This window comes from Octopus sinensis, linkage group LG6 (genome assembly GCF_006345805.1).
Source record: "Octopus sinensis linkage group LG6, ASM634580v1, whole genome shotgun sequence".
NCBI lineage: Eukaryota > Metazoa > Mollusca > Cephalopoda > Octopoda > Octopodidae > Octopus > Octopus sinensis.
Window position 1 is genome coordinate 30,294,075 of NC_043002.1, and position 27,500 is coordinate 30,321,574.

At 33.2% G+C, this 27,500-nt stretch overlaps 1 protein-coding gene across 1 annotated transcript in view; it reads left to right on the top strand.

The window, feature by feature from the left end:
* The window catches only part of LOC115213193, a 121,863-nt gene extending 102,728 nt beyond the window's left edge, over nt 1–19,135 (top strand). The window contains exons 4-5 of the mRNA XM_029782127.2: nt 3,771–3,887; nt 13,908–19,135. Of these exons, the coding sequence (XP_029637987.1) occupies nt 3,771–3,887; nt 13,908–18,349 (4,559 nt within the window). The 3' untranslated portion in view covers nt 18,350–19,135. The remainder of the gene's footprint in view (nt 1–3,770; nt 3,888–13,907) is intronic.
* Nucleotides 19,136–27,500: the final 8,365 nt, after the last annotated feature.

Below are 27,500 nucleotides of genomic sequence, written 5' to 3' on the forward strand. Positions count from 1 at the left end.
AAAAACAACTGTGTTCGATGGATTAAACAGAGATTGAAGCAGTGTGAGGGAAGCAGAAAAGATGACGTGCTACGGTTATGTAACGGGATCAAATTGGAGTGCAACAACAACAATAGGTCACATTCACTCGGAGCAGTTTGGTGATAAACCTCGAACCCCCTTCCTTCGTTGTATCACCATTTACAGAGGGGAGGGTGATTTGGGAGAGACAAGTACGAAATCTGTTTTTGCTCCTATTTTTAGTGTCCTCTAACAGTTTGACAATAGGTTATTCACTATTCATTTATTGCTTCCCTCCTCCCCGCTCTTCTATCTCCGTTTTTCCATTTTCCCCCTCCTTTCTCGCTCTCTCTCTCTCTCTCATAATTTGTTCCTCTCTATTCAGATATGCATATGCATCACACACACGCACATAGACACAAACACGTACACACGCACGCACTCACTTTCTATTCCAAGAAAACAATACGTTTCAAATCAAAACAATTGTTGAAGGAAAAAATACACATACACTGAAATGTGTGTATGCATGCGTTTGTTCTCTCTCTCTCTCTCTCTCTCCTACTATCCTGTACCCTCTCTCTCTCTCTCCATATATATATATATATGTGTGTGTGTGTGTGTACAGAGAGAGAGAGAGAGAGAGACAGGAGAGACTAAAATATATAACATGCAAAAATACGCATACATGCATGCATATATGGTGTATGCATGTTTTATATATGTACGACTGTGTGTATTATATATATATACATATATATATATATATATATATATATATATATATATATATATAGTACATAGAGAGAGGGGGTAGGTAGGTAGATGTAATGTGTAAAACTGTCCCAACACCGCACCAGCCACGCCTTCCTCAGTGTGTCTGAATATCTCGCTTTCGATATACATACATATATGTATATGTGTGTGTGTATATGTCTATATGTATATAATATATATCTATATAATATATATATATATATGTATATATATATATATATTATATATATATATATATTCTATATATATATATATATATATATACATACATATATATATATCACCCTGTATACCCCGTCACTAACCGACACCCTTGGCATTACCCTGATAGTCATGTTCTAAATGGCAGTCTGGTGGGAAACAACATTTTAGCATGATTCCACACAAACAGACAATTAAAATGTCTGGGTCACTAGAAAAATCAATGAAATGTCCTGTGTGTGTGTTTGTGTATGAATATATATATATATGTGTGTGTGTGTGTGTGTGTGTGACCATATATTACCTACATGTGCATATATTTATATATGTATGACTTTGCGTATGTGTGTGTGTGTGTGTGTGCGTGTAAAGGTTTATTTATATTTTTCCATACTGCAGTTTTCTATTGAAGCAACAGGCTTCCCCCTATTTTCCTTTTATCTCTGTGCCCCCTTTCTGACCACCACCCTCTTCCTTAACACCTCCCTCCCCCTCACCATCCGCAATTCCTGCTCCTCCATCATTCCATCGCACCATCTTCTCCACATACACCGACTTCATCAAATCACTCTCGTATACGGTCACACACACACACACACACACACCACACACATAACTCGTGTACATGCGTACATATGCAAGCACATATGTAGATATGTTTTGGAGTTGTGCGTTTCGCAAGTTACTTGATCTGGGATCATGTTAGACTCATGTCAGCCATTTATAATCACAAAACCTATAGCATTTTTTCCGTACGTTTATTCCTTTATAGTACACTAATACTATTACTTGTCAAAACTATATAACATCACCGTGCAATGTATGTATATGTATGCATATGTATGTATAGTAGAAATGAAAAGGAAGAAGCACTGGACGTCTTATGTTAATAAATATTTATGATGAAATGTTTACATAGCTTTGCTTTCCTAACTTAGTTATTTACAATAAATTAGTGAAGGTTTAATAAATTTATGCTATCGTAATTTATATGTATGTGTGTGTGTGCATATATATGTGTGTGTGTGTGAATATATATATGTGTGCGTCAATATATATATACATACATATAGACATATATATATGCATATATATATACACACATATATATATATTTACATATATATATATATACATGTACATATAGATACATATATATACATACATATGTTTATATATATATATAATATATATATATATATATATATATATATATATATATATATAAACAAATCAAATTGCGATAAAAATAAAATAATTATAATCGCTGGTATTACTAACAAAGCCATATATTTTTCATATATCAGTACATTAAGGCGAAATATGTGCTAGGAATACAGAAGCTTGATAAATTAAGTGAATGAAGATAAAAACATTTACTAAACCGATGTTTATATATATATATATATATATATATATATATATGTATATATATATATATATTATATATATATGTATATATATATATATATATATATATATATATATATATATATATATGTAAATGTGTGATATGTGTATGCGTTATATATTGTATTTACATATGCATATATATACACACATATATATATATACATATATATATATATATATATATATCTATATTTATGTGTGTATATGTATATGCGTATATATATGTATTTACATATGCATATATATACACATATATATATATATTATATATATATGTATGTTTATATGTATATGCGTATATATATGTATTTACAAATGCATATATATACACACATATATTATATATATATATATATATATATAGATATCTAGAGAGAGAGAGAGAGAGAGAGAGAGAGAGAGAAGACAGCAACGTGCAGTGTTTTACCAAAAAGGATAAATATAATATATTGCAGCCCATGCAGTTACTTTAACGAAAAGAATGTAATTTCTGTATGGTGTATATAGCATCTATAATCTATCTAACACTCTGCCTCTCATGAAAAGAAAATTATATTAAAGCTGAAACGTTGTTCCTTTTCGTTAATATTTGTGTTAGGTAAACTTCATATGTTTTGCTATGTTCTATGCATCTTGTTTGCTTGAAATACAGTTATATACATGTAGTTAGAAACTTTTTTTCAGTTTAAGTCTATAGTTTGCTACCACTATTGTTAGGCACTCATAGTAAGGCGATTGTTACACCAAGACGATTCTTCTGAACACACCTCAAAGTTTTCCTTGTATTTGCCTGGGACTCAAACCAAATTATAAATTTAGTGAAATGCACAAAGTGCGAAACTGCTCCGGTTGTGGTCTTAGATTTTATTCTCAAGGTCTTTAGTGATTTTAGGTTACCCTGTGTTCCATACAGTGGGTCTGAAAATGGATACTTAGATCCCTTCTCGGCCCTCAAAGTCATATCACCTATAAACCACCCTTCCAGTTCTTTACACATTTTGTTTATAATTACTTTAATTAGTATGTACTTGCATTTGAAGTAGATTTGGTTGGTACTACTAGCAGATCAAGCGCCTACTAAGTTCTGTTAGTAATACCTAAATTCATTTTGCAGTCGATTGAAGTATTTGAACATTTCCTAAGAATGCGGTTCTTGTTAGAATGTTTTTGATTGTTGAATCGCTGTAAGTCAAATATCTTTTACAAATATGGTCTCACGGCCACAATTTTCATCGGCATCATCAATTACCATCGTCGTCGTTGACGTAGTGGTTTGTAGTAAACACCATTGTTGATTATGTTGGTATTGGTTTCTGACCAACGAAATGCTCTTCAGCAAATTCAGTATTTAAAACTATCGTTTTTGTTCTTATTTTCAGGATTGGTTGGTCATCCATCATTTGGTTCGACGCAGGGCTTTAAACATAAATGTAAATTCTGCCAGAAAGTCTTCAGTAATGAGATCTCGCTTCAAGTTCACGTCAGGTCACACACAGGTGAGATTTACATGGACAATTTTGTTCTACATGTTTCTTTGTATATCTTTGTGATTCAGTCTCTTTTATTTTCAAATTCATCTCTCTCCCCCTCCCTCTCTCTCTCTCTCTCTCCTCTTCTAACGTCTCTGGTTCTATTTGGTAGTATATAAATTAGAACTCGTTGGACTTCAATGGTTTCATGTTCATCAACAATCATTCGTAAAATCTAAAATTCCTCTGATGAAAGATATCAATAAACGGTAAAAACAGTCAAAGCAAGAGCTTTCTATTCTTGAGTGAAATAATCTAAGCATTTCGCGATGCATGTGCATGCATACACCCTGAAATGAAATCCGACTAGCAAATCTGACAAATGAAAAGGCTGATCACTTCGAAGTCTCACATAAAAATTGCAGCGTATCTTCGGGTTTACTTTGCATTTTTTTTGCTTATATCTGAATGAGTGTGTATGCATGTTTGCGTGTAGCTGTGTGTGTTTGCGCGCGCATGTGTGCATATGTTTATATGTAAGCTAAGTATTCGCTCAGGCGCTAATCCGAATCATTCGTTTTCCATTTTGTTGGCGTCTGATCACACGCTCAAGAAATTGAGAATAGCAACGGATTATACCATCAGATTCCAACATTGTTACACGCGTATACACACAAACACACATACACACACACATATACACACACATATACACACACGCGTATGTAAATACACGCATATAAAGATATATGTATACACATATTTTATATTATATATATATATATATATATATATATATATATATACGTATACGCATTTTCTGTGTATGTACACATATTTTATATATATGAATATGCATATATATTATACATATTTAATATGCATACATACATACATATATGTATGTATGTATGTATGTATGTATGCATGTATGTATTCACATGTACGTACATATATAAATACACATATTTCTATCTGTCTATGTAAGGGTACGAATATATATATTGTTGTATCCTGTGTCTTGTATATATGCATGTACGTGTATATATTGAATTCAGCTCCTATGTGAGCAATAGCATGGCTGTTTATTGGGTGTTGTTGATTTGATATAGTGCCTTTGGTGAGTCTTATGAGAGACTGCAAAGTATATTGTTTCATTATTAACAACCTGAGTGCATGTTGTTGTCATAGCAACAGTTCTTACTGAAGTAAACAAATACCCTCCCTGCCTTACAAGTGGCTCTCTCTTAATATATGTATGCATAAATATATATATATATATATATACATGCATATATATATAGATACATATATGTATGTATGTATGAGTGTGTGTATATATATTTATATATTCATACAAGTGCTTACTGTGCACACCTTAATGGATATGTCTTAGGCTGGATATTAATGAGCATGCAGTTCCATGCATGTGCATATGCATGTGTGTATCGTCTTATATGTATATATATTTATATATATATATATGTGTGTGCGTGTATATATATATGTGTGTATATGTATATATAGGTGTATATATATATGTATATGCGTATGCATATGTATATATGTGTAGGGAGAGAGAAAGGGAAAAATGTGTGTGTTTGTTGTTGGGTTTTTGACATGTTTGTGTAGTCCACATTTCTTGCGTATGAATATGGTGAACAGTAGAAACGAAAGTATGTATAAATGCGTTTGTATGTGCATGTGTGCAATGTGTACAAGTCACACTGGTGATAAAGTGTACTTTTGTGTATTAGGAAGGCCATATGCATGTGAAGATCATGCGTTCATACACATACATGCATGAACAACGAAACGTCAAGGACGTTTCCTTTCCTCAGACTACTACACCTACTTCTTGTTCCCTCACCTGTCATTGTCTTTTGTTTTCTGTACAGTTGAACTACAAACGTTTGCGAATGTATATATATGTGTGTGTCTGTGAGTGTCTGTGTGTATATGTATATATGTATTATATATTATATATATATTATATATTAAATATATATATATATATATGTGTGTGTGTACAAATTAATAAATAAAACATATGCATATATACATACATATATGTACGTACCTACATCTATATGTATATATACATGCATATATGGGTTCAGGACACCAAAAAAAAAAAACGTCAAACACAATGAGAAACGAAAACATAAACACTAAACCAAGGAAATGGTCACTTTTCTTAAACAACGAAAAATTAGAGTACAAGACATACAACACAAGGAAAATTCCCCTTCTTCAGCCGCCTATAAAATTGAAGAAATTAGAGTCAGTGAAGAAGGAGTACGTTTGAGCAGTTAATTTTTAATTGCTACATTCGTTTCGACGCATCGTAGTACTCCAAGAATACATGTATTTCATTAGGCAATTGTTTGTTTGCGTAATGAGATCTAATTGTGTTTTCTCATGAGATATGTGAATGTTGTCTCCGTTAGTTGAAAATCGTCGACTTGAATGCTATCCCCTCCGTCCGTCGTGGTTTGAATTTGGTAGTAGCAGATAGATTCATGATGTGTGCTGCCAGATTGCGTTTGGCAGACTGTTATGAATGGTAGTAGATGGCTATTTTGGTACTGGACGGCATTTGAACAGGAGTAGTATGTCATGTGGTTGTATCGCTCACCTGTTCTTCATGGTTGGCTACACATGTGAATTTCTGTTGCTGAACTTTGGCATACATTGGTGGATATATACAAACACAGGGTCACACATGCACTCCCACACAAACGTATGTACATATACCTATATATATATACACACGCACATACATATACATACATATATACATACATCAATCTACATATACACATATGCACTTATATATACTCCATCTCTCATATTTGTGTATATATACATACCTACACACATACACATTTTATTTTGAGAGAAGTGTTCTTCCTTTGTGTGTGTGTTTGTGTGCGCGAGCAAATCATCATTAAAAGAAAGAAGAATAACGTGGTGTGTGTATATGTTACTATTTCTGTGTGCGCATCAAGGAAAAAGAGATAGAGAGAAACAGGGAGAGGCAAAGAGAAGATTGCTTGTGTGTGTGTATATACATATATATATATATCTGTATGACATGTGTGTATGTATACATAACACATATGCAACATGTATATATATATGTATACACAAACACACACACACACATACATATATATATATATATTATATATATATATATATATATATATATATATATATATATTAGGTATGTATTTATCTGTGTGCACATATAATGAAAACCAATTATAGTCACGAGTTTAAAAGAAAGCTACAGTCAAAATCAAATGATAATGTTTCTCTTAATATAATTTTTACATCTTTATATATTTTAAACATCTTAATAAACCATTTTCTGTGTGTGTATGTGTGTGAGTATGGTTTGTATTTGTTGTGCATGCATATGTATATGCATGTGTGTGTGTATATATATATACTTGCAGACAAACAAGTATCTTTAGAAATACACGTGCATATAAACAATCCAATATATTTATAAAAATATTCTTATATACAAACATACAAATACATGCATTTATAAATCGATAAAGATAAAAAACAAAAAAATTATATATATATACATATATATATAAATATAAATAAGCTACGTCAAGTGGAATAACCGAAAATATCTACGATCGCTTTTGCCCAGAGGCGATATTCTCATTGTATTAACGCCACGTTTATGAAATTGTTTACTTTTCGTTGCTATACGCATACGAGCATGCATATATACATTACCTTCTTAAATGCATACATACATATGTGTGTGTGTGTGTTCACACAGACACGAAATACGTACATACGAACATGCACGTGTATATATATCATCCTTTGCGAGTTAAAGATTAAAATCTTCAAATTATGTATATTACTATAGATTCTACTATACACTGTCTATGCTATTACAATTGTTAATCTCATTACTGCAAACTCTGCCTCTTTTTTCTTCTTTTGTTCATCTTGTTGCTGCTGTGGTTTTGTTGCTTTCTTTACTTATCTGCTATTACCGTTATTAATTCACCAGTCATCACCATGCTACAAGATCAGTTTTGCCTCTTCCTACCTACCGTCCTCTCCTCATCGTTTCCTTCTCAATCTTCCTTTCTTCTCCTGCTTCTTCCTCTCCTCGCTCTTCTCTTCTTCTTCCTCTTCGTTTTCTTTTCTGTTTATATACATTTCTCATTATATGTTGATATTATCATTAGTATCATTAAAGTTATCACTTCATGTTACTCCTGTAGTAGTGGTAGATTTTTAGGTAGTTTTGGTGCTTTTCTCTTTATCAGTATTCTCCCGGTTCGATCCCATCACACGATACAACATGTGGAGAACCTGTCTTCTGTTTTATCTCGAGCTGACTAATAAACCCATCCCCCAAAAAAAACTGAGTAACAAACCCTAATTTTGGTGTGGGAACGGTCACAGGTTGTCTATATTTAAATCAGTCTGATGATTTCGGAAATATACGAAATGTAAGATGCAATCTATTACGACTACATTAAATTAAGATTTCTAACAAAACAATTGTCGCAAATTTAGAGCCCATTCCTGTTTTTCATTATACTTGTGCCATACCACAATGTAATCGGATCATTGGCAAATAATTGAAATTGAAAATTACTGAAAACTAGTATCCAGTTCTGTTATATTTAGCATCTACGGCGTTGGATTATTTCACCATCTGAAATGTCTGAATCTCTTAGCCAATCGGTCGTGTTCTACATGTTGCTGCGCCTCGATTCCAATTGCATCCATTTAACTGATGTGAATATATATATATATATGTGTGTGTGTGTGTGTGTATGGTGTGTGTGTGTGTGTGTGTATAGATATATATATGTGTGTATATAATATGTATATGTGTATATATATATATTATATTATATATATATATATATATATATATATATATATATATATATATATATATATTGTATATATATATGTATGTGTGTATACATGATTACATCAGTCAAAACTAATCATGGCGCTGTTTACTCTGTGCTTTGTGATCAAGTGATTCGAGAAGCAGACTTCTATGAAATAGTTATCAGGTCTGAATAAGTACAGGAGGAATAAATAGAATGGCTAATCCCACGTCTGAGTCACGCCGGTTTGACCGCAGCACTATATATATATGTATATATATATATATAGATATATATATATATATATATTATATATATATATATAATATATATATATATATATATATATATATATATAAAGAGAGAGTGAGAGACAGACAACCGTATAGATAGATAGATAGATAGATAGATTATGTATGATATAGTGTACGTTAAACTTTTCTTCGTCCTTTTATCTTTCATTGTAGCCACATATTGTTTCATTCCTCCTCCCTCCACCACTCACATTTTAGTCTCCTTTCAGCGATCTTTCGTCTTCACATCTCTGTATTATCTAACATCATGTTTCTTTCTATGTAAGTATAGCAAACTTACTAAACATAAGTGGTAGTTATGCAGCAAATGATGAAATATTCGCAAAAATTTATTTCCATGTTTCGATATCATCTCCATTATTAGTCACGAAGCAGGGATAATGTTAGCGGCTTTGGTGATACCATGGGGAGTAGTTTCCGATGTTGTTGTTGTTGTGATGGTGATAATGATTCTAGTATTTATATAGTTATTCGATTATAAAAATCTGAAATAATATCTTAAATTGCTAATAAATCTACCACAGCAGTTAAAGTGTTTAAACTGCTTACATATGTATGTCTACATATATTAGATATGTGTATGAATGCATGTCCGTATATGTACTGTATGTATGAGCATATGTGTACGTGTATACATAGGTATACAAGCACAGTTGTTCATACATAAGAAGATAAGTATATAGATGTGAGTATGTATGCCAGATACCCCCCACATACGCACGCACAAACATTTAAAATAAACTGTAAAATAAGTGAAAAATAAAGGCAGGAATGAAAACTATATCTCTCGAATATTTCTTCCATTTTGTTTTTGTTTACTAGTTGTATGCTTTGCACCAACATGGCTGCAACCTTACATAGGTAAAACATGTTTTGCATCGTTCGTTGACCTCCACTACTGACGTTCATACAAAAGCTTGTAGAGGAATGTCAATGAAATATTTTGATTTTTCTCCTTGTAACTAAAACCCGAGAAAGGAAATGAATTCTATTCACCCAGAAATCAACGGGCATATGGCGTAGTGGTTAAGGGCGCGGGTTTCTAACCCTAAGATACCGAATTCGATTCCAGGCAGTGACCTGAATAATAATAATAGTATTAGTAGTAGTAGTAGTAGTAGTAGTAATAACAAAAACAACAAACATCGTAAAATACCTTAGGAATGAGAACCCAGGTTCGAAATTTCCCCAAGACACCTGATGAAGGCTGGAGGGTATATCAGCCGAAACGTTGTGTTAACAACAAACAAGATGAGGACAAATATCCGTCGAATGTAAATAATGTATATAATTCCTCATCTCTTATATATAGAACTCTCCTCCTTAGCCCCAACTCATACTACATTTTAAGTATTACTAAATCAAATATGGACTAGAGATCTTTGCATACATTGCATCAAACTTAGTCACAAGGCGAGTAAATTGCAGGGGAGGGTGAATAGTTGATACCATAAAGTCTAATATTTTGCTTTTTTTTTTCCTTATCTTTATTTCACCGAGCATGAATGCATGAGACATGCAAAATTAACTCTGGTCGGATTTGAACACCAGTGAACCAGAGGAAACATTGATTTTCCTTTTGCTCCTACTATTCTGACATTGTATAACCCAAGATCATTTCATAAATGAAGTTACTTTACTTAGTTAAGTTAAGTTTTCTCCCGTAGTAGTCGAAATTAGAGCAAAAGTGACGTAGCAAAATACTGTACTACTTTTATGACAAGCGATCAAGTGATTTTGCCAAAGATATAACTTACTGAACACAAGACGTACATTGTATAAAATTATATTAACAATTTCTTAAATGATAATATTATCTGCAATGGCATTTAGAAATGGTAATATCAGGTTTGCTTTTATTTCCTTCCACCTAATCCAAACATGTTCAAGAATAAATGCTTCCACTTTTTAAGTGTATGACTGAGTACCTGTATAAGGACTTTGAAATTCGGAGTTTACTTCAATGCATTTCCTACGTCAGACTTTATTGCTGAGATATATACCAGAAATTATTTTCTGTCATTAGCTGGTCAGGATAATGGAGGAAGTGTAAGTTTAATCCAGCCATATTTACAGTTGAATCCCAACACCAGCGATTGTGAAAGGTTAGAGAGAGGGTAAATAAAATGGCCACAGAGAATGTAAATCTTTTACGTTAGGGTTGATAACAAAGGTTGAAATTACGATGTTTCTGTGTATAAGCAATGTCATCGCACTTCGATCTCTGTGTGCACTGAAGGACCAAAACACTTCGAATTCATTCTGCATCAAATCTAAATATGTATTCCTCGGTCGTATATTTCTTTTTCGTTATAGTGTTCGACTTTATCATGATGATGTAATCTGAGCATAATAACAAATTGCATTAGCTATATGTTTCAGATGCATCAGTGGTAGCAGCTGCAGCAGCAGCATCACTAACAGCAGTGTCACATATTTCAAAGCATCACCAACAACATTACTATCACACTTTCGAAAACATAAACATATACATGCATATATATATATATATATGTATATATATATATGCATATATATATGTATATATATATGTATATATATATATATGTATATATGCATATATATATATATGTATATATGCATATATATATGTATATATATATGTATATATATATATATGTTATATATACATATATATATATATATATGTTAAATATATACATACTTTATATAATATAATGGCATATTACATATATGAATATATTTCATATGATATATATATATAAATACGTATATATATATATATATATATATATATATATATATATAATATATATATATATATATATATATATATATATATAGGCATATATACATATATATACATATATATATAGGCATATATATATATATAATATATATATATATATATGTAATATGCATATATATTATATAATGCATATGGAAGACGGAATAGCGTAAACAGTAAAGTTTTAGATGAGGTGGCCGATATAAATAAAAACAAAACAAGAATAGAAGACATGAAAAAAAAAACAAGAATAAAAAACAAGAGTAAAAATAAAACTAGTAAATAAAGGTTGGCAATGAAGTTAATAATTTGGTTTTTTGTTCTACTGTCAGCGAGGACAATTTGATTAGAGCAGCTCTATATAATTATGTAATTATATAGCTGAATATATGATAAAATGTGAGATAGGATTTATGAGCAGTCAGTAAGTAAATCAATCAAAAATATATGAATATATCACGTGAACATTCTTGACCTGTCTTCTTTTGTATTTCATGTTTCATATGTGTGATTTGAGCATGCGTTTCTGAGGTGTATACGTGCTTGAAAGTGTGTGTGTGTGTGAGTATGCACGAGTGTGTGTGTGTGTTGAATGATTTATGTGAGTATATCGATATGCGCTTGTTTATGCATGTTTTTGCGCTCATGTTTGTATATACACATACAGACACACAGATGCACATATATACATACATACATACATGCAATATGCACATACACGAACTCATACACGCATACACACACACATAATCCGTATTAGTATATATTAATATTGTGAAACTTTTTTATATATTAATGACACTACTACTAATAATAATGATAGTAAGAACGACGATGACAATAATATTTCTTCCAAAATAATAATAATAATGATAATAATAATAATAATGGTGGTGGTGGTGGTGGTGATGATGATGAAGATGATGATGATGATGGTTGAAGTAATAATAAAAATAATAACAGTTATAACAACAATGATAATCCTTTCACAACTAATAATGCTAATACTGAAAATAATAGTTGTGGTGGTGATGATGGTGATGGCGATATTAATGATGCTGATGATGACTTTGTGATGAAGATGATGATGATAATAATAATAATTCCATGAGGGTAAAAACTTATTATTTTTATCGATAAATCTGAGGCTTCCTGCGTAAGACTTTATATACTACTACTACTACTACTACTACTACTACTACTACTACAACCACTACCGAACCGCCACCACCAACAACAACTACAATAAAGTTATTCGTATTAGTATTATAGTTAACACTACAACGACAGCTATTATGATTTATCGGCTTTATTTCATTATATTATATTCATATAGGCTTATCTGGTTAGAAACGTTTGCACTCGTTGAACCGTGATTTCCACAACTGGTTTACACCGATGATTTCGACTGTGTGCATACCTGTGTGTATACCTGCATGTGCTTCTCTGTTAGTGTATTGGTGGGTTTCTGTTTGAGTTTTCTTTTTTTTTCTTTCTTGCCGAGCTGTGTTAGAGTAAGCATAAGGTGTAAAATAAATGTAATGCAATATCAAATATGCTAAACATTATGTGTTTACATTGGAAATAAATAGGCGAAAAAATATAGATATGTAAAAAAAATATGGTTTAGCTATGGTGAACGGGGATGAATACAATTGAACCAGCAGTGGTTGCGAGTAACAATCCTTTGATAAAAAGCACAGCAATGTGTGACTCTGAGTCTGTCTGTCTCTTTCTCTCTCCACTTATATATGTGTATATACATATGTATGTTTGTGTGTATATATATATATAATATATATATATATATATATATATATATATATATATATTATAGTTGCATTAGCTGAAAATGCACTTGGTATTGTGGCGACACAGCTTTCATGAATGCATATTTATAAATCATATTTTCTTATATAATAATATTACCCTAGTGAATTTCTATCACACTATATATTTTCAGAAATGCTATATTTAATATATATCGTATATATCGTTCGTATATCCATACCTTCACACCAGTATATATGTTGATGCAATATTTATATTTTCTTTTCCTTATATTTTGCAGGTGAACGTCCATATCGCTGCAATGTATGCAACATAAAGTTCTCCTGCAAGAGTGCACTGCGTGTGCATTTCGGCAAGCATAAATCCCACTACAAGTTGGCTCATCGACCTGCTCCTGCTCACTCAGTAAGGAATCCAGCACTGTTACCGTCACGTTTTCAGTTCTCCCCGATGGGTATCGCTGTCTCTTCAGTACCAATAAGTCTCTCGGCTGCTGGAATTCCCATCACAGCTTGCAATTCCCCGGTTGTGTCGTCTGCGATAAGCCAAGCTTCCTTATTGGGTTCGTCGTTTATGTCACAACACAGGTCAATTCCTCCCGATGGAGTTGTTCTGGTTGGTAGTAGTAACAGTAGTAGTGGTAGTAGTGGTGCGATCAGTACAGGCGGTGCTACTCCTCTTGCTGTTGCTGCTGCTGGCAGTGGTACCGAAAGCCCGGCTCTCAAACAGGAAAACCCTGATACCAAATTGAGTGAAGATCCGCCCGCTTGCGCCTCACCAAGCAACAGTAACGTGAACAACAATACTAACTCTGTCAATAATGTTGAGATGCCAATTCCATCTTCAACACCCAATGCTACTGCTGCTACTGTTGCATCTGTTCTTCCGTTAACAAAGTTAGCCAAATTGACTTGTTCCAGTCCAGAGAGTACCTTAAATTTATCTTCAGACTCAGTCGCGGCTTCCATCTCATCTATCATTACTGCTGCCAATAGTTCGATGGTAACGACCACGTCCTCGACTTTGGACCACATACCATTGAGCGCTTCTCGTCATTTCCACATCCTACCACCGATGTCAACAGTTCCACCGCCTCCCCTTGCAGCATTGCCGCCCAACTTTAACCCTGCTGCTCATCCCCCGCAAATGAACAACACTGATTTAAGGACTATGCCTGGAGGGCTCTTCCCGCCCGCCAAGCATATTGAACCTGGAGAAAATGTTGAAGATTACATGGAAGTTAATACTTCTGAAACGACCAAACTTCAGAAATTTGTCGAAAATATTGAGCATAAGTTGAGTGATCCCAATGAATGTGCGATTTGTCATCGTGTGTTGAGCTGCAAGAGTGCCCTGCAAATGCACTATCGTATCCACACTGGAGAGCGACCTTTCCGTTGTAAGTTATGTGGACGTGCCTTCACCACGAAGGGCAACCTCAAGACACATATGGGTGTGCACCGTGCCAAGCCGCCAACCCGGCTCACCCATCAGTGTCCAGTGTGTCACAAGCAGTTTACCAACATTCTCGTGCTACAGCAGCACATTAGGGGTCATACAGCGGACACTTACCCAACAATGCCTCCTAGTCTTTATCGTACTAGTGACTGGCACCCTAAACCGTTCGATCTGAGGCCTTCCATTGAACCGAAAGAATTAGACTTGAGCAAGACATCCTCAAGTTTTCTGTCTCGTTCTGTTCCACCGTCGACAACATCACCATCGGTGTCTCAGACATCTACATCACCACTGTGTTCACCTTTGGAAAACAATAAAATAAGTCCAACTTCTCTGGACCTGGCTCCAAAGAATTTGGAAAGTGCAACTAACTTGACAGAGACAAGCAATGAACTGACTGAAGGGGCCACTAATGTGATTACTAGGAACAGTAACAGTTTAGATAATAGCAATGTGATCGATGAGAGTGTGATGGAAGAAGGTGTGATCGAATCGGAAAATATGGAGGATAGCATGGTTGATACTTGCAACCTCGATGATACAGGTGATATGGACGACAGTGCCCTAGATCCAAGCGGCATGGAAACCAATCTAATGGATACTGAGGAAATAAACGACGAAAAGGCAGAGAATAAAGAGGAGAAAACAGACGGAGAAGACGCGAATAAAGAAGAGGAATGGATGGAGACCAAATCAAAAGAAGAAGCCTGGCCCGAACCTGAAGATTCTAGAACGTCAAGCGAGGCAGGCCATGAAAATCTTGAGGAAGAGAGACCAAATTCTCTGGCTTCTGCTGCATCCCACGAATCACAAGATCTACATAAAAACCATGACTTCAATCCAGCTTCAAGCTATGAGGCACAGATAACATCTGTGATAACAAGTGGTTTTGTTCCTCCATCGTCAACCTCACTTGCCGCTTTAGAAGCTCGAGTCCGAGCAATCAGTTCAAATAACCCACTCAGTATGACTGTGGGCTCCAAGTTCAACATGAGACTCCATTCCCGTGACTTTAACCCAGCGCATAAACAGTTCTCACATCATCTTCCACATAGTGCTTTCCTCAATGGAGACGGATCTCCCGGAACGTCACCCCATAGCCAGTTATATACTTCCGAGGGAAAATCCGAAAGCAATGGTATGAAAGATCCCATTGGTGCCCATTCTGTGTCTCTTCATATGCGTCCTGACGTAGCGGGTTTCCCCATGAGTTCCGTGTTTCCTTTAGCGCCAGCACTTGACTTGCGTCCCAAAAACGTAGAAGGCAAAACAAACACAACGTGTTACATTTGCTTTAAAACGTTTGCTTGCAAAAGTGCTCTCGATATTCACATTAGGAGTCACACTAAAGAGAGGCCGTTCAAATGTGAAGTTTGTGATCGCAGTTTCTCAACTAAAGGTAATATGAAGCAACATATGCTGACACACAAAATAAGGGACCTACCATCACAGGCGTTTAAAAAAAACTCCAGCAAGCTTGACTCGGCTTCGATAAAGAGAGAACCCACGATCGAACTGGATAGCTCTCGCGTATCCGAGTCCCTTGCGTCTAACAACAACAGTGTAAGTCCTAGTAACTTGAAATCTAGTAATACACCCAATGATGTCAGTAATAGTAGCAACAACAACAACAGCAATAGCAACAACAACAGTGATAACAACAGCAACAGCAACAATAACGGTCAAACTTCATTAAATACTAGTGTGAGTCAAGGAGAAAATTCCTTGCCCCTAACTCCTACCAGTGAGGGGAGTAATACCTCCCCGTTTGTACGACGCCCATCTCCTAAACATACCTGCAGTGTCTGTCAAAAACACTTTTCCAGCGCAAGCGCACTTCAAATTCATATCCGTACTCACACTGGAGACAAGCCCTTCAAGTGTAGTATGTGTGCAAAAGCATTTACCACTAAGGGAAACCTGAAGGTTCACATAGGGACCCATATGTGGGGAAACAACCCTTCCCGACGAGGTAGACGAATGTCAATTGAACCCCCTTTTCTTATTGGCCCAAAAGAGCACCCTTATTTATCTCCTTACCATAGGTCTCCGGAGATTTTCTTTCATCAGTATCCACATTTCTTAAACGGAATCTCTCCAAAAATGAACGAGATATCGGTCATCCAGAGTTTAAACGGGAGTTTAAACCATATGCCCAACAACCTGACCGAGGCACAACTGTCGAGCAAGGAAGAACCTCCACGCAGTGATAGCGGTGGAGGACACAGCAGCATCGACAGTGGACGTAAGAGCACGGAGAGTCTACCATCGTCTTGGCCCAGTGATAGTATGCCTGGCTTAGGAACAGCTCATCATCCCTTACAGCATCCACTTCACTTACAGCAGCAGCAACAGAACAACTTAAGTCCCAATAGTACTAGCATCATAACTAGTGTGACACCTGTAGTTAATAACACCAACCTTAACAATACAAGCAACAGCAACAGTCCTATCAACAGCAACAACAACATCATTGTAAACAGCAATTGTAATATTGTTAATAATAGTACAGCCCTTGATGTATTAAGTAGTAGTGTAAGTAACAATGATCTATTAATGTCCACTGGAACAGATGGAGAATTAGATCTCAGTATGAAATCGGCTTCTTTATTATCCTCATCGTCATCGTCATCGTCTTCATCCTCTTCTTCCTCTTCATCTTCCTCATCCTCGACATCTTTAGTAACCGGTGGTGGTGGTGGTTGCGCTAGTGGTGGTGGTGTTGTCGACAGCAGTGCTGCTGCTATTGCCGCTGCTAGCGGCGGTGGTGTTTGTGGTAGTGTGAGCGGTAGCGTGGTCGTCGGTAGTGTATTGAATGGAAGTGGTGATGCTGGCGGCGTTACTGTTGGTGTGGGTGTCGGTGAAAGTAGCGTAGCTGTCGGCAGCGGCGGCGGCGGCGGCGGCGCTGTCACTGCTGGTAGCAGTAGTAGTAGTAGTCATAGTAGTAGTATCGGCGGCGGTGGCGGTGGTGGAGGCGGCGGCAGTGCTGGTAGCGGCGGTGCCATCTCTAATGAGGCAAGCCCCGCCTCGTCTCCACTGGCGGCACCTCTTTCCGTCTCACCCCCAACAGTGGTTACCACACCAAACACTGACGCATCTCTCTTACCGGAAGCTCACCAGAACATTGCTTCCTGGTCGTGGCGAACTGTTTGCCATATTTGTAACCAAGTTTTCACTACCTCCCCAGCATTAGAACATCATATGCGACTGCACCATGCCACTAATCCAACCGAAGAGCCTCTACGGACTTCTGTCTCAAATTGAACTTTTTCCCCCATCATTTTTGTAACAAAAGAAAAAAAAATTCAATCAAATGATTTGAAAAATATAAATAAAAGATGGATATATGACAAGAACAAAAAGAAGGAAACGAAATGTAAAGAAACAATGATGCTGATAATTATTGATGGATTCTTGGTGATAATTAAGTTTGAAGATGTTGATAATAATATTAATAATAATAAAAGTATTGATAATAATCATTGTTATCATCCTGACGAACATTTGGAATTACCAAAATGAAAATATTCCAAAAGAACACCCGAATATGTAAAATTGCATTATGCATGCGTGAAAGGGGAAGTATCATATATGTATACCTACATATGAGTATGTGTACGTGTATATATATATAAACTTTCATAAATTGCATATACAGTGAATAAAACATACACATAACATGCATTAAAAAATGTAATATGTGTAATACCTATCTTTGTGACTACAGCGATTCACAAACCGATTAAAATGACAATTATATATATACATATATATATATATAACAATAAAAAACAGTTACAGTTGATCCATTGTGGTTCTTCAGAAAAACAAAGATGAATGGATTTTTTTCCTCATAAACCGAGAAAAAAAATGTCCTGTCTACAGTTTCCAATTTTGCCCCCGTAACCCTTGAAAATGCTGTTGTTATGACAACGAGACTGAATTCATGTATAAATAATTAAAATAAACAAATTGAAAAGAGCAAGAAAATGAACCATAAAAATTTTTAGAAGAAAAAAAAATGTAAGAGAGAAAAATTTAAAGCTAAATTTTAAATGAAAGGAGATTAAAACAACACAAAAATCACAAACAAGAAACACGGAAATACAGAATCATCAAAACAAAAAAACTAAAAAAAAACAAACAAAAACAATATTAATGATAAAAAATGATATTTCTCTGGCAACAAGTTTTGACAAACAGAACTGTTGTTTTATAAAACGGTGTGACGAGAAGAGGATTCAGGAGTGTAAATGTGAGTGTGTATGTAAGTACAATGTATGTGTGTGTGTGTATGTGTGTGCTTTCGTTTTCCTTCTCCCCAAGACATTTTTTTTTCTTTTGAATTTTCTTGTATATACAAGCGTGTATGTGTGTGTGTTGTATACAGTTGTTTATTTTCAATCCATACATATATATATATATTACATACATACTGACATTATATATATATATATATATTATATATATATATATATATATATATTATATATCTATATATAATATATATATATATAATATATATATATTATATTATATATATTATTATATATATATATATATATATACGATGGGAGAATGAGAAGACAAATGCGACAAGCAAGAGCTGATGTTTTTTTTTTAGAATTTTTTTTTTAAATATGTATTAAAATAACTTAAAAACATGTTAAAATGAATTGAAAATAGACTGAAAATTAAAAAAAAACACACAGATAACAGAACAAAAATGGAGAAGATTGAAAGAAACGAACTGAAAGAATAAAAAGAACGATGATACCAATTTCTCATTATACATTCATCATAGAAAAAGCTGAGGACTGCGAAAGAAGGGGAGATTTTACCGTATAAATTCTACAGAACGTTTCCATTTTAAGGGTGAACAGCTTTTGACGACGTGTGTAAGACTTATGCGTATATGTAGCATCACCTCAGGCACACAAGCATGCATATATACGAACATACATATGAAACGCTAGCAGACACATACACAGTGGCGCAGTCACACACACATTTATAAATACATATAAACACATTTATACAAAAGCACACGCAAGCACACATAACATGCATACATATACATACATAAATACATATACATTTATGTGTATATATATGTAATTCATATTTATATAATGAACATATATATATGCCATGCAAATATATATATATACATACACACATACATCTATGCATATATATTTATATACATATATGTATATAAATATATACATATATATGTATATAAATATATATATAGATAGATATATATACATACGTACACATATATATTCATATATATATACATATATATTTATATTTATATATATATACATACATATATTTATACACATACATATATATATGTATATATATATACATATAATATATATATACATATATATATAATATATATATATATATATATATATAATATACATATATATATATACATACATATATTTATACACATACATATATATATATATATACTTATATATATATATATAATATACATATATATATATATATATAATATATATATATATAATATATATATATATATATTGCATATGTAGACATTCCAGATTTGCGTCTTGACAATCTCGCGATCAAACATGGCACCAAAACTTAATACAATTGAAAATAATAAAAATTTCTGCAACGCTCTTTAATTACAATGGTGAGGCTGATGATATTAAAGATTTCAATCATAATGATTTCTAACTTCTTAGAACAAGGCTTGTGCATGAACGATATTTAAATGCTAATATCAATACTACTTATAATCGTTTTAATTAAGGCATTGAATATCGTTTGAGCAGATGATACAAATAACCTATGTCTTTGACGTGACTTCAAATCCCGCAGGACTTATACCAGTTAAGTACAAACATCGATGTAAGATTTTGTCTTATGCTGTAGTCAGAAAATTTAATTATTGTTATGGCGGCGAACTGGCTGAATAGTTAACACGTCGGGCGAAACTCTTAGCGGTGTTTCGTCCGTCTCTATTTCTGCGTTCAAATTCCGCCGAGGTCGGCTTTACCGTTCATCCTTTCGGAGTCAATAAACTATGTACCAGTGGGACACTAAGATCGATGTAATGGACTAGTTCCCTCCACAAAATGTCAGACCTTGTGTATATATTAGGAAGATTATTATTATTATTATTATTATTATTATTATTATTATTACGTAAATGATATATGTATTGAAATAAAAGACAATTCTGCGTAAACACGACCTCTGTTCATAGAAGTTTTCACTATACACAAACCTATTACAAATGATGGTGGTACGCAGAGTAGGTAGTGCTTATGTATAAGAGGTGAGGTTTACGTTCGTGTAAGACCATAATACGAAGATTGTAACAAGACAGAATGAGGTGAGCAGTGAGACGAAGAGGATGATAACTGAGACTGTACGATTATAAATGCATGATTAAATATTATTAATAAACAGACTGATGACACTTATGATGATGATGATGATGATGATGATGACACATGATGATAGATATACCTATAGTGTTCCTTTAATCGGATTGCGATGTTACTACGACTGTTCCGTTCTGTTGGCTTCTCTATGAGGATCTCTTCTTCCCTGTAACATTTTTATTATAAAAATGCATGGGATTTTGAACAGGCAGAATCGTTTGAGCTTCGGACAAAAAAACCTTGCGATGGTATTTAGTTTTTTTTTTTTTTCTTTTGCATTCTGATTTCAAAAACCACCGAGGTCAACTATGCTTTTCATCATTTCGGTGTCAATAAAATAAAAGCACCAGTCAAATAATAGGGTCGATGTATTACTATGCTCTTCCCTTTAAAGTTATTGACCTTGTGTTTGAATCAGAAGCATTCATATAAAAACATTGATTATTATTTGGGTCCAGTTATTGTGGTTTCTCGCCATGTTAAGGCGCCATCTCATAGCAGTAACTTAATGTATTAAATATAAAACAAAAATACAATGAGAGCTCTTCATATAAACCTCTGAAATTATAACTACACTTATCTTATTTTGATTCTTAGTTTCCTTTCTTTCCTTTTTTTCTTTAACATTCTGACATTTTATTTTTATTTTTATTATTAGTTTCTTATATGTTTCTTTCTGCTGTCGCTTTTGATTAATAAATTTATTTCATGTTATTATTTTAAAGAAAATAATTATAAGAAAAAACTATTAATTTACTACTACTACTACTACTACTACTACTACTACTACTACTAACTGACTGACTACTTCAATGGTTTAGTAATCAACTGAATATGAAAATTGGTTGATGTGTTTGTGAATTTTACAAATACTTCCATGAAGGCAAATACTATTATGTGCACGTATTTACTACTACTACTACTACTACTACTACTACTACTACTACTACGTTAAGGATACTAATGACAAAATATTTCAGAACGTTTGATAAATTTTTTTTTTACATAATTTTAATCAAGGGAGTAGACCAGAGCTGTTATCATTCTCAGATCCTCCCTAACCGGTTAGATTAATGCAACTGAAGACCCTCTGAACAACGTGAGCGGGTGAAGAAGATTTGTGTCTAGCCCGAATACTTGCATCAGTATGATCTCTACTAAAGTCACCCACGTGGTAGTGTTAAACTAGGCGGCTTGTTATGCCTACCACCTATAAATTAATTGATGGACTTCATAAGAGTGTCGGCGAATAATATTTGGGAGTTGACGGCTGTGTACTTTGGCTAAAGTCCAGTAGTTATAATATAACGATTACTGTCTTTTCTATTAACGAATAATTTTCTCTATTATTGTTACTGATTAATCTAAGGCGGCGAGCTGGCAAAATTGTTGCCACACCGACAAAATGCTTAGCGGCATTTTTTCCGGCTTCACGTTTTCAGGTCTTATGCTGCCGAGATCGACTTTGCCTTTTATCATTTCCGGGTTGATAAGTGAAGTACCAGCCCGATATTGGTGTCGATCTAATCGACTTGCCCCTTCCTCCAAAATCTCTGGCCTTGTGTCTGCAGTACAAAGGATTATTAGTGACTTTTATAATAAGAGATTAATCTGTGCGGTATATTATAAAAAAAGGTTAAAGAAAACAAAACACGATCAATGAAAATTACTGAACCCCAGAAGGTTAATATTTTACTCAGTTATAATTACTGAGCCCCAGAATGATAATTCTTTTTCTATCTCTACATAGAGGATAGATATTTATACACACACATTTATATATATATATACAAAAAATTCCAAACGAAAATTTATTTCAATTAGACGTCAATATTTCATCGTAAATTTACGCCAAATATTTTACACCTAACTCATACAATATTTATTTCGTATATTCTTTTGTTTTTCACGACTACTAAAAGTTTAATAAAACAGAAACTAAGCTTTTCTTATAAAATATTTAATGTTTTATCATAATAAATAAATCTTATAACTGTATTTATTGGAACTCAGGGATATCACCCCACCAGGCATTTTTTTTTTTTACATCTAATTATTTTTCTTTTGTTTTGTGTATAAAAATTCTTGACGGCACATTCTTCGACATGGCTTCGCTAAGACATTTCTAATTACATACGAAACTGATGCATTACTTTGCCTGTTCGTATGTGTGTATAGATATAACTCGACTTATACACCCCACCACACACACATACGTTATAGATTAGCGACTACACTTGTTTGTGTCTCTGCATTTTCCATCCATATAACCGAGAGGTTTTATATTGGTTAGAATCTGTTTTCTCACTTCTATATTGACTTCTTCCAACATTTGATTGATAGTTCCATAGTATTCCTCGTATTCTTTATTCCATTTGCTTAAACAGCTTCAGATTACGTAACTTCTGTGAAAGAATGTCTACTGCCATAGAGTCGATCCATATTTCGCGATATGAAACAGGACCTAAATATATTAAGGTGCTCTTTGAAGCTTCAGAGACGTTTCTTTCAATTTTATCTTAATTTAATCGTTTTTCTTTCGTAATCTTCCATTAGGTTATGTAATTTCATTTTTGACTTGACAGATCTTTGAGTTTGGCTTGTTTTTCTTTAGATTCCTTCCTCGCTTTATGTTTAAACAATTACTTTACTTGATCTGAAGTACTTTCCTTTTACAATACAACTTTTTCTATTCAAAATTTTGAAGTTTTAAAACCGTTTCTTTATTTTACAACGAAATATTTGCTTTTGATTTTAGAGAACTACAAACAAAGAAATATTTTGGTTATGAATACCTTTTAAACATCCATTAAAAAAAATCTTTTACTTTCATTATTTGGAGTTCTTCCGTTCTCTTTTTGTTAATTTTTATAGCAATTATTAGAACTTTTCGTTAACATTTCTCTCAAGTTTCTAGCTTACTGTTCTTAATATAAAAATGTATAATAAATATGCAATTTATCATCCAATTGAAGAAAGCAGCCACATAAACTTACAATGAGATTCTGTTTGAAACTTAATGTCCAGAAACGTTCAGAAACGATTTAACAGTGGCTACTTATAGACAAAACTCTACCCTATATGCAACTAATATTATTAATAATTATAATATTATTAACAAAAAATCTGTAATTACCATATGAAACCTCAGATCTTTACTTTAATGTTTCATTTTGTTATATACAAACTTTGATAAAAATTTGGTTTGATACTGTGTTAAATATACAGGACTGTTTAGAAAGATTTAACCCTCACTTATCCTCAAATTTGAATGAGTAGTGTAGATTAATTTTAGAACAACGTATCGTCGTCGTTGTCTTCATTATCATCACTATTACCATCATCATCCTCGTTTTTAATTTATCTGGGATCTGGGATCGAAACAATTACAAAAATTACCAGTACCTCTACAAGTTTATCTCCTGCTAAATGCAAAACCGTTCTTGTGTACAGCAGTTAGGGATTTATTATTATTATTATTATTATTATTATTATTATTATTATTATTAGTATTGGTATTGGTATTATTATATCGTCATCTTCAACATCTTTACTGGCGTTGATTTCAAAAGCCAAACTGAGTAACAAATAACTCTTCGGTGATAAATACATCATAAGATAGGGAAAACATGATGTATAAAGGCAAAAGAATTGCAGAAAAATACAACACAAAAATGATTTTAAAAAAACATTCAGACACACCGAGAAATAAACATGCACATATACACACATATACGCACACAGATATATATACATATAAATATATATATATATATGTGTGTGTGTTTATATACATATGTACACATATACATACACACACATATATATGTATATATATATATATACACATATACATTTATATATGCATACACGCAAGAATAGAAATCTAACCCATCATAGTTTGTGTGTTTGACTGTTTACCCACATATTACAATTTATGTATTTTGGGTGATTGATATATATAGCGTGCTTTTATCTCGATTGGAAGGTTGTGAGATTTTGTGCAAAATGAACAAAAAATAAATATAAAAAACATTTTAAGTGTAATAGTTGATACAATTTGTGAAAGATAAAGAAAAAAAAAACCGGAAAAAAGAGAAAAAATATGAAGCAGATCATAAGAACTTACATATGTATGTATATGTTGTATATACATTTATATACATTAGAGGTGTTCTTCAAAAAATTTTTCTATTCGAACAATTATGGAAAGTTTGGCTCCATTAAATTACATTTTGATTTATAAGCAGATATACAACACACGCAAGAACACGTACGTGTGCATACATATACTCATAAGGATATATACATACATTCGGATGATGGACACATATAATGATTAAGTGGGCGATACCTATGTATAGATACTCACCATCTATACAAATATCACAAACACAAACGAAATACAAAACTGAACTAAACCCACAGCTATATACATATATATATTGGTATATGTATGTATATATATATATATTATATATATATAAATATATATATATATACACTGTGAAAGTCTGTTACAAACAAGTGCGGGTTATATATAAACCATTGCGTAGCTCTATTCAGCAATCTATTACTTAAATAAAGGAAAATTTGCTCTACCAAATCTATTGCAATGTGTTCGAGTTTTCTGTCTTTTTTCTTTTTTTTTCTTTTTTTTTGTTATTTTACTTCTTAACAGATGATTTCATGCATATTCATGTAGCTGTGTATACTTATTACTCACTGTCACTGCCTTTATCTGTGTCGGTATAACATGTATGTATCGGTCGGTGTTTCAGTGCGTATGCGTAAATTTCTGCGTGTGTGTGTGTGTGTAGATTTGATTATGCGTCCTTCTCACTCTCTCATATACACTCATATATGAATATATTCACAGTCACGCACCTCGAATCCTTTTAAATTCCACAATAGGTAAAGAAAAATTGTTATACACCATTTGGAGATTGAATAGGCCTGAAGAGCGAGGCCGTAAATCCAATCATATCCCATGCTATAAATTAATTTATACTGCGTTGTCAACGCAAACAGTGTATCTCGAATGCAATATATATATATATATATATATATATTATATATATATATATATATGTGTGTGTGTGTGTGTGTGCGTATGTATGTATATATATATATATATATATATATATATATGTATATATTTCATATTTATCAATACTTATCAAGTCACACACATGTGTATGTATAGCAATTTCTATACCTTGAGTACAAACTGTAAGAAAGTCACAGTCCTGCTGTATTTGTCTTAAGAAAACATCTCATATAGACATATAGTGTGAAAGAGTTGCTAAATCCGAGATATCACGTATATATATATATATATACAGAAATATGCTTGAGGTAAATTCGAACCCGTAATAATGCTATTCACTGTATTTTATCATGAAGAAAATTTCTCGCAGTAGATAGACAGGTGTAAACACACCGAGTCAGCTCGCAGTGCTCCCTACAGACTGTTGGATGGATGCATGTGTTTCTGCGAAGTTATATCTTCAGCAAGAGTCCTGAAAGGTAGATGCTGCAAATTGACACGAGGAATAAGTCCTTCTTATGATATTCCCAATATCGATCAGTGACTGGATGCGCTATTCAGCGGCTCACCATAACCAAAATACGTCTTTGAAATTCGAATTTACCCATCTCTATTCCAATAGATTTGAACTTGGGAACTGCAGTAACTAAAACAATAATTGTCAGATAAACACAAACATATATGTGTGCTTAAGCATATGTGTGTGTTTGTGTTTATGTAGTGTCCATTTACATCCCAGACGTTGCCGGTTCGATAAATAGAGAGTGATAAACCAAGTACCAGCCTGAAATAAATATTCTGCATAAAATGATTGACTGACAAAACCTTTAAAGGGAATTCCCAATTAACCCCTACTCTAATGACTGAGCCTTGCAAAATTATTACAGAATAATATTTCTCAAGATTTTTAAAAAAAGATTACCTTAAA